Source organism: Camelus ferus, chromosome 10, assembly GCF_009834535.1.
Source record: "Camelus ferus isolate YT-003-E chromosome 10, BCGSAC_Cfer_1.0, whole genome shotgun sequence".
Classification (NCBI taxonomy): domain Eukaryota; kingdom Metazoa; phylum Chordata; class Mammalia; order Artiodactyla; family Camelidae; genus Camelus; species Camelus ferus.
The window spans coordinates 20,634,270-20,648,608 of NC_045705.1; the positions used below are offsets into that span (position 1 = coordinate 20,634,270).

The window sequence follows — 14,339 nt, forward strand, 5'->3', positions numbered from 1 at the left end:
GCTTCTAAGTGATATTCATCCAGCCCCCAAATTTCTCAAATTAACTGTACTAACCAATGTCTCTGTTTTTACTGAACTAAAAGCCTTTGCAATTAAACCCAGTGGTTTCAAAATTGACATTTAGCATAAGTGAATTATCAGCAAAACCAATATGATGTGGAAAGCATACAATTTAATTTGAATGAGCAGCTTTCCTTTTCTAGATTTACCCAAAGTATATGTGGAAGTATCTCTCATTATGATTTGGTTCCTATTAGACTAAGATCTAAAAACATGTCACAGACATAAGATTTATATAAGGAGTATGACTCAGCTCCTTTGGGGGAGATCTTTTTCTTTCTGATGGGATTTGTGATCCTCATATGTAAATGAGTCTTATTAGAGCTTGGCAGCAGAACATACTCTAATTGGATTCAGGAAGCACAGACTTATTGAGTACCGGCTCTTTATCAGGCATTGGAAGGGACACCAAGATAAATAAGCTGCCCTTGGTTTATTTGTGAAAGTGGTGTTAAGCAGCCCTGAAGAATGGTCACGCTTTTCTTAGCTGTATAAAAAATGAGTATATTAAAGAAGACATAAATAAATGGAAAGATACTCTGTGCTCATGAACTGGAAGACTTAATATTGTTATGATATCAGTACTACTGAGACTGATCTATAGAGTCAATGAAATCTCTATCAAAATTCTAGTGACTTTTTTGCAAAAATAGAAAAACCCATCTTAAAATTCACATGAAATCTCAAGGGACTGCAAATAGCCAAAACAATCTTGAAAGAGAAAAAGTTGGAGGTCTCACACTTCCTGATTTTAAAACTTAGTACAAAGCTATGATAATCAGAACAGTGTGGTACTGGCATAAAGGCAGACTTATACACCAATGGAACAGAACAGAGAGCCCAGAAATAAACCCTTGCATATATGGTCATATGATTTTTGACAGTGGTAGCAAGTCCATTCAGTGGGAGGAGGGACAGTCTTTTCAGCTGGTGGTACTGGGAAAACTAGATATCCACAAGCAAAAGAATGATCCTTACCTAACACTATATGCAAAAATTAAATCAAAATCGATCAAATACCTAAATGTAAGGGCTAAAACTATGGAACTTTTAGAAGAAAATAGAGAAGAAAAGCTTCATGACATTGGATTTGGCAATGATTTGTTGGATATGACACCAAAAGCACAAGCAACAAAAGAAAAAAAATAGATAAATTGGGCTTCATCAGTATTAAAAACTTTGTGGCTCAAAGGACATAATCAAAAGGCAACCCACAGAATGGGAGAAAATACTTACAAATAATATATCTACAATGGATTAATATCTAGGATAGATAAAGAATTCCTACAACTCAACAACAATAAAACAAACACCCCAGTTATGAAATGAGCAAAGGATTTGAACAGGCATTTCTCCAAAGAAGATATACAGGTAACTAGTAGGCACATGAAATGATGCTCTATGTGACTAATCATTAAAGAAATGCGAATAAAACCTACAAAATACTAGTTCATACCTATTAGGATGGATATTATTTTTAAAAAATAGAGTAACAAGTCTTAGTAAGGAGGAATTGGAACTCTTGTGCACTGCTGGTGGGCATGTCAAGTGGTACAGCTACAGTGGAAAACAGTATGGCAGTCCTTCAAAAAATTAAACATAGAATTACCATGTGATCCAATGATTCTATTTCTGGGTATATACCCAATAGAATTGCAAGTAGGGACCTGAACAGATATTTGAACACCCATGTTCATAGCAGCATTATTCACAACAGCCAAAAGGTGGAAGCAATCCAAGTGTCCATCCACAGATAAATGGATAAATCAATGTGATGTATACATATGATGGAATATTATTCATCCTGAAAAAAGGAGGGTAGTTCTGACACAGGCTACAACATGGGTGTACCTTAAGGACATTGCACTAAGTGAAAGAAGCCGGTAACAAAAGAACAAATGCTGTATGAGTCCGCTTATAAAAGATACTTAGTTTTGTCAAACTAATAGAGACAGAAAATAGAATGGTGGTTGCTAGGAGCCAGGGAGAGGAAGAAATGGGGAGTTGTTTAATGGGTACAGAGTTTCAATTTGGGGTGATGAAAAAGTTCTGGAGATGGATGGTGGTGATGGTTGCACAACAGTGTGAATGTACTAAATGTCATTGAACTGTACACTTAAAATGGTTAAAATGGTAAAATACATGTGTTTTTACCACAAAAATGTATGAGGCTAATGTAATCTTATATGTCAATTCTCAGTTTAAAAAAATATATATATATTTATATAACTTACCTGGTCAAGTGTAGAGTGTACAGAAGTACCATATTGCAAGTTCTTTGGGATCCAATGAGATTTCATTTTGCTGAAAAACAAAAAAATAGAATGTTCACAATAGAGATACAGGTTGCAGAGTTATTTTAGTTTTTTGGGTTTTTTTTTAGGTAACAGTATGGTAAGGTCTTTTGAATTATTCAGAGAGAAGTGCCTTTTTCTTTTTTTGGTACCTTGAGGAACGAGGCGTGAATACCTGTGGCTAAACCATGTTCTAAAAATACTTCCGGCGAGGAGAGTAAGAGTTGACCAGAAATGTCGACTCCATAGGTCATTAATCATGGGACTCAAGCCTCTGCAGAGAATTTAAAAGGAGCTTCTGCTTAGGGGGAAACATGAGAATAACGTGAAGAAGCTACTCTTGACAGTCTTCTTCAAAGTCAGGTTTAAAGGAAAGTTGCAGAGATGTTTGTGTCTGAGCACACAGAGGTCTGGGGAAGACTGGATATCAGTCAGCTCCCTGCAGGAAGAGAGGACACATTCAAATGAAGGTAATTTCAGGAAAATCCAGTGAAAGGGACTTTGCAAGAGTGTGGACAGGCTCTGGAGAAACCATGGGACGGTGCAGCTTCCAAGGCTGTACCATTTGGGGCTGATGAGGGGAGAGAAGGGAGCGTTTGAGGCCAGAGCTGCCCAGAAAGAGCTGTGACCACCCCCAACCCGCCCCTGGAGGGAGTCCCCACCCCAACCCTCTGACTGCCCTTTCCTCCCTCCCTCCTCCTGAGCTCCCTTTAGCTGAAGCCAGAGGGCCAAGGAGCACACTCAGGTGGTCCACAAGGGGCCAGCTCTGGGGGCGCTGAGCAGGATGAGGGTGCGTTGGCAGGTGGATCTGGAGAGGGGAGGGGTAGCCACTCAGTGCAGAAGCCTGCAGAGACGGTCTCACCAGGTGGAAGGCCTTCCTGCCGCATCTGTTTTTCCAAATCTCATCTGTGGGATATTTTTGTGTATCCGTTGACCCATAAAAGTCTCATTTTCTCATAAGTGAAAAACTGACTTAGACAAAATTCGAAAAGAAAAACCACACCATCTCCCAGTAACATTATCATATTCTATATTGAATAATAGAACACAAGGAAATGGAATCGCCCTGTAAAGAAGCTATTTTCTATTTCTGAATTCTTTCTTTGTCGTCAGGTTCAGTCACATTGTCCATTACTAGGTTGGTGACTGACTGTGTGCATTTCCCATCCTTTTAACCTTAAAATTCCCTGAACGTTTGACTCAGGCTTTCTCTGTCTGGGCAGTTGAGCCTCCTTAAACTGGCCATTCCTGTGCTCTACTGGTCTTATCAGAACCATAGAAGTAGCCTGAGACAATTTAGTCCCTAGAAAAGATACACACGCCAGTGGCTAAAACCAGAAGTCAGGCTGCCTCGGTTTGAATCCTGGCTCCATCACATGTCAGCTGTGTGACCTTGGGCAAGTCCCTTGATCATTCTGTGCTTCAGTTTCCTCCTGTGTAAAAGGGACTCATAACGGGATACCCACCCCTCCCCAGTGTTGTGGTGAGAATTAAATGAGATAACATGCCCTTAGCAGGGAGTGAGCCATCCACGAATGACAACTATTGTTGTTCTTGTCTCTTCCTTGCTCTTTCCCCACCTCCCTTTCATCCCTACCCTCAGCTTCTGCTGAAACTTCTCCTCCCACAGCCTCCATGAAACAGACCCTCATCTTATTTGGCATGTCTCCCTCCCCTTTCCTCCTGTGTCAATTCAGATCGTGAGCACGTCCAACGCCTCCCAGACAGTCACCCTGGTGTATGTGGTGGGCAATCGAAGCTCCTTCCTCAACGGCACGGTCGCCAGCAGCCTCCTCCGCCAGCTCTCAGCCGAGCTGGTGGGGTTCTACCTCACCTACCCGCCGCTCACCATCGCCGAACGTAAGTATGTCCGCGTCCTGCCGGGTTAGCAAACCGCCTTGGTGTCAGGCCATGTACTACCTCTTCTGCTATAAAACACAACTGAAATATGTGATAAAGGAGGATTGAATTGATGAAAACTTTATTGCACCTTGGCAAAAGCACTGGCTAGTGCTTTGACCTTTCACTTATCTCGTATCTCATTTAATCCTCACAACCATCCTCAGAGGTAGGTGCAAAATTAGCCCCATTTTGCAGATGGGAAAACTGAAGCTCTGAGAGTGCCCACTCTCCTGTAGCTAGTGAGACATGGAATCGGGTGTCTGAACCCGAGCAGTCTGCCTTCTGAGCTTGTAATGCTGCCCGGTGGGGCATCGGGCCTCATGGCAATCTGGGTTGCTGTGGTTTCCCCCACTTCTGCCATCAGCAAATGTTCCCAGGCCTTCAGCCTTCGCCCTGGCTGTAAATATCATAGTGCGACTCATTTGCAATCAGTGTCGTGACTTCACTTGATGAAGTCCCCACAGCCTTGTGGCCTCGTCTTCCTCTAATGCTTCAGTTACACAATCCTCATTATCATGCAGCAGGCATAGACTTCGAAGACGATGCAGCCTACGTTTTGTACCCAAACACTTATGTGGTAGCCAAAGGACGTAAAGATATGTGCTCTGAAATTTAATCATTGGTGCATTTCTCAAGGTCAATGGGCAGGGTTTTATGTTGTTTTTTTTTAAACACATATTAGCTAAATTTTTTTGTTTCCTTTTATGGTTGCTTTTGAGACTGTAAGTAAGTAAGATGATCTGTAGAATATACTTAGCACATAGTAGCCACTCAGAATTTTTTTCAAATGTTTGTTTAATGACAAGCTTTTGCAAATTTCTAAGTAGTAAGGAAAGAGGACTCCTGACTTCATGGAAGAGAAGATGTCATAAAAGATGGCATTATGTCACAGCAGCATGCGAAGGATTTATTTTTTTCATCATCTTGATATTCTGCGAATAATAACAATAAGACAACTGTGATTTTTTGAGCGCTTACTATGTGCTAGGAACTGTGCTAAGCCCTTCACATGTATTAACTCCAATGGTCACTGCACCTGTAGAGAAATGGGACCCTTGGTTACAAGCGTTTGGCTACTAAACTTGACATTGGAAAAATGCATTCAGAAATAGTTATTCCTAAAAATGTTAGTGATGGCTGAATAATTTTTAATAAGAAAGTCATAATTAAGACAGATTCTAGCTGTAGGTCTTGACAATGAAAATGTTTCACTTAAGGTTTTGATGGAAAGACTGAAAGCAGAAACAAACCCATGAGTCCTAGCAGACTCTTCCTCTGAAGGTTTGCCCTTTGCTGAGTATTTTCATTTTCTGAGTAGCAAGTTTCAGCCTGTATGTCCTAGGATTAGCAAGAATGACAGAGCGGGGTTTAGCTGCTTGGTATCTTGTCAGCTGTGTCTATTTCCCTGAACAATATTCACATACAAAACTGTGAAAATAATTTGGTGTGTTTCTTGCTTGTTTTAGCACTGGAATATCCCAACCTTGATATATCAGAAACAACCAGAGACTATTGGGTAATTACAGGTAATCTCTTCTTTCATGTCCCCTTTCATCCTACCAGGTGGTTTATTTTTGAAAATTGCATGCCTTTCAGTGAGAGGATTGGCATCTTTTCTTGGGTCCTGTCTTAGAAGTTACTTTCCTAGGGCCAGAAGTGGGTGAGAGAAGCTGAGATAAGAAAAGACATTACACTGAAGATGAGTGTTAAATAACAGCTACCTTGAAAGTCACACCCAGGGGCTTCCTCTTTGCAAAACATGCACCCATCAGAAGGTGTGGCATTAATCGGTGGCAGGTCCATGTGAATTGTTGTCTGCCCCTTTAAAGATCGTGCTGCCCTACAAAACCCAAGTGAAAGTCAGAGGAATGCCACTGCTGGCACACCCACACTGAGCTGGCTGGCCAAGCCCAGGCATGTCCTGAAAGTGAGGGCGGGTGGAAGTAGAAGGCTGTTTGGATGGCATTTTCCCTTTTGCTCTTGACATTTCCCAGCTGAGATTTATGAAACAGCAAAAAAGTTCTTGTTTGTATTTTTCAGAAGCTAGACAGTAGCTCTGAAAATTAGAGAAGCAAGGACTGGGAGCAAAGAGAGAGGACAGATGTTTGTAGGAGAAGTGAACAGCTGAGCAGTAAAGAGGAGGGGCGGGAGGGGATGAGTCTGCTGGACCAGCCGGCGGCTGTAAGGAAGTACCCCAGGCTGGGAGGCTTCAACGGTGGGAATTTATTTTCTCCCAGCTCTAGAGGCTGAAGGTCCAGTATCAAGTTGTCAGCAGGACTGTTTTCTTCTGAGGTCTCTCTCCTTGGCTTGTAGGTGGCCACCTGTCCTCTGTGTCTCCATGCTGTCTTCCCTCTGTACGTGTCTGTGTCTTAATTTCCTCTTCTTATAAGGACACCAGTTATATAGGCCCCACCCTAATGACCTCATTTTATCTTAATTACCTTTTAAAAGGCCTTACCTCCAAGTACAATCACATTCTGAGGTCCTGGGGGTTAAGACATCAACATATGAATTGTGAGAGGACAGGATTCAGCCCATAACAAGAAGGGAGGAAGATTTTGCAAGTCCTGGAGAGGTACCTGGACAAGTAGGCCCATCTCATACCTCCCTTCTTCCCTTCCCATCTCCCCGTCATTTGCTGTCCCAAACAAGCACTCAATAGGCTGCTGCCTAGAATACTTGATACAGGAAAATACGTGGGGGATGTGGGGTGTGAGAAGCTGGCCACGTCCCAGGTCTCAGATGAACCCCTAGGATGCTTCCAGCCAAGAGACAGTCCTTGGCTTCATGTAGGAAAGAATTCAAGAGCAAGTCATGGTGGAGTAAAAGCAGATTTATTTGGAGAGGTGTACACTCCATAGACAGAGTGCTGGCCATCTCAAAAGGCAAGACAGAGACAGCCACCACCACTAGCAATGTTGCTAGTTTTTATATGCTAACAAGTGAGAGGATTGTTCTAACTACTATGGGGAAGGAGTGGGGATTCCCAGGAACTGGGCCATCTTTGGCCTCTTTGACCTTGCATGGTTAGCCCTGGAACTGTCATGGCATCTGCGGGTGTGTCATTCACCAGCTGGTACATCGCAGTGTGTATAATGAAGCTCGAGGTCACTGGAGGTGGAATCTCCTGCCATGCTGGGCCTCCAGGGCTATTGGGAGTTGGCTTCTCTGCCATCTTGGTGCTAATGGCTGTGTCTTGCCCCCTTCCTTCCTGTCTCATACTAAGGAGCTTGATGAAGCCTGCTCAGGACTGCTCCTAAATTGTAGAAAATTGCATTTCTTTCTCCCCTGCAAAGCCATGGATTTGTAGAGATTATTTTACCTGCTAAGAAGGCCAACTAAAGAAATGTTTTTAAGAAGGAGAAAAACAAAACAAGCAAAAAACAACCCACCAGAGTTTATGCCCAAGAGAAACAGTGCTAACCCAGCAACACATTTGCGAAGCCACCAGGTTATGTAACATGTACAGAATCCTGTCTCCCGCACAGGGAATGCTGCTTTTCAGCTTGCAGACGTTTCCCCCCTTCTCATAACTGTAAGGTTTACATTCAATGGTAAGACATTCTGTCCTTGACAACCTCCTGTTTCATCCTTTCCTCCTGTACCTGTGTCTTGCCCTGCCTCTGTTTTAGTGACGTAACCTTAATAAAAAGCTCCATACATGGTCTTGTTTTCGGGATTCTCCTGGGACTTGACCCCCTGCCCACTCACCTGGACACCCCTTACTTGTTATCACCACTGCTGCTGTTGGTAATCAGAATACACAGTGGCCCCCGTGCCTGTCTTTGGGGCTGGCTGGATCAGTGGATTAGTGCTTGTTGGTGAGAGGGGACAGGTCCAGGTCTCAGGATGACCCGCCTGCCTTCCTGTTGGCCCGTGACTGTTTTCAAGACCCGAGAGTGGCCACCACCATCTTTTACCATCATTTCCAGAAGGGTAGGAGATGGGGAACTGAGAGATAGAGATAGCTTTGTTCAACCTGTTCAAACCCACAGTCCTTTGAATGAGCACTCGTTCATCATGGGCACCCTGTCTTCTCACTGCTAACGGCCAAGAGGCTTTGAAGTGACTTTTCTTCGTGTGATTTGTATGATAAAAGCCTGACATGTTTTCACCTGTTTTCCAAGTAGACTTTTATTAAAGACGTTTTTGCACAGTATACACTTCTCCCCTCCCTGAGTATGGGTCTCCCTTTGATGGAAAATCACTGGTTAGGGTGATTCCTGCAGCCTCTCTTTACAGAGAACCCAGGAGCTGTGAGGTGTCACGGAGCCCATGTCAGGGGTGGGGATATGAGGTGGGGCCAAGATGTGCAGACTTCACCTTGCTGCCTGACAGAGGAGAGGGCCCCTCTTGGGTTTATTCATCGTCTTTATTTTACCCACTAGAGTCAAATACCCCAGACCCAGCAATCGCAGGATTTCTTCTGGTCTCAGCTCTTCTACTAACTAAGCTAATGTGTTCTTGAGCAAGTCAGCTCAGGCCCTCTGGCGTCACGCACTCACCTTTAGAATCAGGAGATGTGATCTGAGCACTGAGGTTCTTTGGCTCTGAATGTGTGGGATTCAACCACCAATACAACAACTTAGCTTGAGTCCGGGAGGCTGAACCAGGCCTGAACATCGGACACTTAGAGCCGAGTGCAACTGTCAACAGAGGAGTAAGAGACCAGTGATGAAACAGCCTCCAAATCTTGCAGACAAAGCTCCTCTGAACACAGCTGGGACTTTCTCACCTCCTCTGAGCTGAGCTGGTGGTGGTGAAGGGTGGGTGGCCAGGGCCCTTTCTGATGTGCTGAGGGGCTGCAGTCTGCCTGGGCCCCTGTGCCAGGGTCCAAGGCCCCCCACTGCCTCTGTGTCACTGTGAGAGATGTGGGCACACACCTCTTTCCACCCTCTTCCAGCCGGGCAGAGAGGGCCAGGAGCCCGAGGCCCACTGCAGTCCTCAGGGAAGAGGAGAGGAGCTTTGGTCCTGGAACACAGTTCTGTTTCCCATGGGAGCCCTTCCTCTGGCGAGGGTGTGTCTAGCAGAGCAGGAGGCACATTTGAACAACAACAGCTCCTGTTTATGGACATCCCCTCAAGTGCTTTACAGCCCTACGCTGGAAGCATTTTTTTTTTTAAATAAAGTATTCTGTTCTTCACAGTGATACAGTCAGGAGTGGATGATGATAACCGTGTTTTCAGATGCACAGCTGGGGCCCAGAGGAGCTAAACAACTTGACCAAGCATACTCAGCAAGGGGGCGTGAGGATCACAGCCCAGGCCCCTGGCTCCAGCCCCCAGCCCCCCTCCAGCTGTCTCCTGACAAGGACACATTCTCTTTGCAGAGAGAGCCCCGGGGCTGGTGGGAGCCGCCCAGCTGTTGATTCCATGTAACTCTGCAGGAGGTTCCCACAGCCTCCTGCACTTCCCCCGGAGGTATTTTTTTCTCTCCATTTAAAAAAATTGTAAAATACACATAACGTGTGATTTACCATTTTAACCATCTTAAAGCATACAGTTCAGAGGCATTAGGTACATTCACAAAGTTGTGCAGCCGTCACTACTTTCTGTCTCCAGAATGTTTTCATCACTTGGAGGCTCTGATGTTCTCTCCTTTGAGGTCTGCCTCCCGCATCATCACTGGGGTTCCTCTAAAGTAACCCACGACGACACCCCTTGACTGTCCCGCGTCCCCTTTCTCTCTCTTGTCCGCTGGTCAGGAGAGGCCAGCATAGGGTTGGCAATCATTCAGCAGTTGGCATTGTCGTTGCTGGAGGGGTGTCTCTGAACCAGTGAGAACACGGGCTCTTCTGGACTCACGAGGTTGGTTGGCCCTTCCTCAGCCTGACAGCCTGTGTCCAGAGTGCTCCGAGGGGCCTCTCTGGGACCTGCCACAGTGGGATGTGTGGGCATGTTCTATCTTATTCACAGGAGCTCTGCTGACAGATGAGCTGGGGGTCCCTCACAGGGGCCCTGGAAAGAAAGCTGCTTTATACCCTCCATGGGGATTATTTCACATTTGTGGCTTCAAAGAAGCGATTTCTGAGACTGAGCCGTGGGTTTTCTTTTTCTCTTGATTAGTTTAAACGTCTTTCTCTGTATCTCATCATCGTCCGTGGCTTGTTCTGGCCCTGATAGAGTGCCACCAGAATGACAGCAGGCTCTGTATATCTGAGCTATTTCCGCATGCCAATAGCCGGGTATGAATGGTCCTTGGCTGGACTGCAGTAGAACAAACTCTGCTAAGTGAAAAACCTTGTATTACATCCCAGTTTGGGTCTAAGAAGATGAGAATTGCTTGTAGCATTTTTGATGTCAGGAATGACTGTGTTTGAGGCAGTGTTTGTGTGTTTAGGGGAAGTCTGCATCTTCCCCAGGGACTGGAGGAAGAGCCGGACTTTGGGTAGACAGCAAAAGGCTGCAGCAGTCCTAGGATGGCCCGGTGTTCATTAAAATCCCTCTCCATGCACTCGCCATTGCCCGGAATTCCATCATTGACACCCTGCCTGTTGATTACAGACACCCTGGGTGTGGATGAAGCCCAGCAGTGGAGGAGGGATGGAAAGAGAGGAGTTTCACTTACTTTGCACACACCAGGCTCTGTGCTAAGCTGCTATGTGCATCTTGTCTCTTCTCGACCTCACAGCTCACCAGAAATACATCTGCTGTGATGTAGGCCTTCTTACTCCCATTTTATAGAAAAGGACTTGGACTCTGAGAGGGCCAGTGGTTTGCCCAAAGTCCCACAGCTGCCGAGTGCCGGCTCTGAGAGAGCCCACTCTTTCTATCACACTGTCCTGCTCTCGAGGGGGAGGTTACGGGGGGTTCCTGGGCAGCTCTACAGGTGAGCCCTGAGACGGACAGATGAGGACACTCAGCAGGGCGGTTCGCCCTTGTGGAAGGAGCTGAGTTGCTGGATGGAGCTTAGATTTCTCAGCAGAGCTGCTGGGAAGGAAAAATAAAATCAGGGTAGTGCTGAGCCAGGGCTTCCGAGTGGGGACCAGCAAAAAAACCCAATTAGCTGTACCTGTCGCTGTGCTGCATTCCCACACGGACTCCAGCAGCGAGAGCTATCTTCAGTGAGGTTGGGATGTAAGGCAGCTGTATTACACCTGCCACAGCTTGTGAAGGACAGAGCGCAGGCTTTGGGGTCGTGCAGGCTCGGGTCTGAGCCCTGGCTTTGCTGATGACTAGCTGTGTGACCTTAGGCAAGTCGCTTAAGCTTTTCAGCATCTCTAACAGGTGGATGGCGATTCCTGACTCCTGGGGCTGTTGTGAGGGTAAAGTGAGGCAAGGATGGCCAAACCCTACCCTGGGGATGGGCCCAGGGCCCTGGGTGATGGGTGTGGGGTGTTGGTGGTTGTGGGCCCCGAGTCAGCAGGGCGTCCCTCAACTGAGCAGCCCCTCTGCCTTCTGCACCCGCAGTGCTGCAGGGCGTGGACAATTCCCTGGTGGGCCTGCACAACCAGAGCTTCGCCCGCGTCATGGAGCAGCGCCTGGCCCAGCTGTTCATGATGTCCCAGCAACAAGGCCGGCGGTTTAAACGGGCCACCACCCTGGGAAGCTACACCGTGCAGGTGGGTGTGCGTGCAGCCTCGGGGTCTGGTAAGAAACGTGCGGTGCGTTGTTCCCGAGCCCGTGTGCTGCTGAGCGGCCCCGCCGCAAGCGGGCGAGGCCTCTTAACACCACCGCTCTTCAGTTTGGGCTGCTTGATGGTCGTAACCATCAGAATCATGAGGGAGGGTGAGAACTGCTCTCCCGACTGCCTCACTACTAGGTTGTAGGGGAAAAAGGGGCTCGGAAGAAATGCTGCCCACATGCACATGTTTATTAAACAAGTTGTTAGTAAGCAAGCGCCAGTTCCTCCCCAGCCTGTTCTGGAGGCTGGATGAAGTCCCAGCTTTCAGGCCTCTCACCACCACGACTGTGAACGGTAGATACACCAACTGGCCTTCCAGGTGTGGGATTCTGTTAGCCTCGTTGAGTCCGTTTCAACACATAAAGCCCTCCAAGTTTATAATGGACACGCGACCACACGGGGATTTAGGCCAGGGAGCTGAAGCAGACACTCCTGGTACTCTGCCCCAACCCCCTTAAGGTTTCTGTGAATACCAATGGACTTCCGACAGCCCCCTGTTTATTGAAGGGCTGCTTTTGAGATGCCCAAACCCAGTTTGCCCAGCCACGGCTGGTCAGACGTGCCTGGGAATTCACCAGTGGTGGGGGTGTAAGTACCACAGCTCTCTTGCTTCTGAGCTTAGCTAGGAGAAGTCTGAAATGTATGCTTTAGGGTCCCTGCCAGAGCTTCCGCACAGAATAAGCTTTAGTTTCCCATCGTGGTGTTGGCTTTATAGTCCGTCCGTGGTAGCTCCCTTCCACCCCCTGTCAGTTCCCTGCACTTCTCCAATAAGTTACAGGCATTCAAGTCATCTCAGAATCTGCTTCAGAGGGAATCGGACAGAGAAGTAGCCATCCTGGGGGTAGGAGGCTCTAAGCCTCTCTAGATTCGTTATCCAGTTTAAGCAGGAAGGGGAGTGTCTCTTGCGTATTCTGGCCAATCCACATATCCTGCCTACTACTAATCTTGCCAAATTAGATGTTAGAATCCATTTCTAACATTTGTTATGCTAATTAACAATGCTCTATTGAGCAAAGTATCAACTTACAGAAGCGATTCTAGTAGCTGCCTCTAAGAAAGTGGGCTTCTTAACTGGAATCTAGCCGACTGCCCCCTGGGATCTCCTGATTGATAATCGACCACATCTAGGGTGTAAGTTAACGCAAACACACATGCATGGTACCATACTAAGAAGAAGCTTTAAAGGAAATTATAGGCATTACCACAATCTGTCTGCAGATCATGTCCCCAGGCAATCTTGGAAGTACAAACAGCTCATCTTCTAGAACACACTTCCCTTGGTGAGTCAGCTTCATGCCCTGAGGGAGACTCCTGGTCCCTCATTCACAGTTCATGAATTTGGCCTCTTCTGTAGGATGTTGCTTTGGTTCTGAAAGTTCTTTGCGGTCTGAAGCAGCTTTGTCACAAGGGAAAACGTTAGTTAATTTCATGTGCCAAGTTTGTGATTTCCCCTCTGTGGGGTTGGTGTGAACCCTACAATTCACACTTCTCCAGACAACAGAAAGGAAGTCGCTGGGATTCAGACAGTGAAATGGGATTTGCCTCTGCTCAAGGCAGAGAGAGAATCACCCTGCAATCCTGGTGTTATTTGTGAACCTAAGAAAGGTACCTAACACATTCAAAGGGTCCTTAAAGAGCCCAGCGAGATGTTCTTTCCTCTTTTTCTGAGTACTCAGTGTGCTTGGTCCCCTTTTGTTGCCTGGAAAGCCTGAGTGAAGTAAGTAGGGGTTTATTTCTGCAAATCCCTACCTTACCGAGGCTGTAGATCAACTTCTAACATCATCCTTGGAGAAATCTTGGTAAGAAGAATTTGCTGTTAAACGGAAATTGAGTGAAGTTATTAGATACTTGAATGTTCGTTCACCTTGTACCTGGTTCTACTAACTCTCTCTCTACCTCCTCTCCCACTGGGGACAGAAATAACATGCCCAAGTTTCCCAAATAAAGTCCCCTCTACATAATTTACATCATCCTTCACCCAGAGAAGCCTTTCATCTCAGACAGTTTTTAAAGATGAGCCACCTTCATGAATATGGAGATTTAGATGTCTAGAATCTAAAGATGTTTCTCTAGTGGATATATTTGAAAAATTGAGTCCAAAGAAGATATACATATGACCAGTAAGCATTTTTAAACCTTTAACTCCATTTGTCATCAAATTAATGCAAGTTTTAACTACCACGAGATGCCTTTTTCACCTACCAAAGATTAGTAAAATGGTGCTATCCAATTGTGATGAGGATGCAGTGAAGTGGGCACTCCCAAACACAGTAAGTGGGTATGACCTTTCCGGAGGGCAGGTGAGCAACTGAGACAAGAACCTTTTAGATGGTCACAAACTTAACTCCTAGAAATTCATTTTGAGGGATAGATGTGAACACAAAGATGAAAGGGTAACAGCAGTGTTTCTCAGAGGGTGTCCAGAAAATGATTCTATGAAGTGCCCAGAGGCAAGGGGGC

At 46.1% G+C, this 14,339-nt stretch overlaps 1 protein-coding gene across 1 annotated transcript in view; it reads left to right on the forward strand.

Annotated features, from left to right (window-relative positions):
* The window catches only part of KIAA1549L (KIAA1549 like), a 235,837-nt gene that overhangs the window by 142,622 nt on the left and 78,876 nt on the right, over window positions 1–14,339 (forward strand). Inside the window, 3 exon segments of the mRNA XM_032488437.1 lie at window positions 4,052–4,214; window positions 5,723–5,782; window positions 11,666–11,817. Of these exon segments, the coding sequence (XP_032344328.1) occupies window positions 4,052–4,214; window positions 5,723–5,782; window positions 11,666–11,817 (375 nt within the window).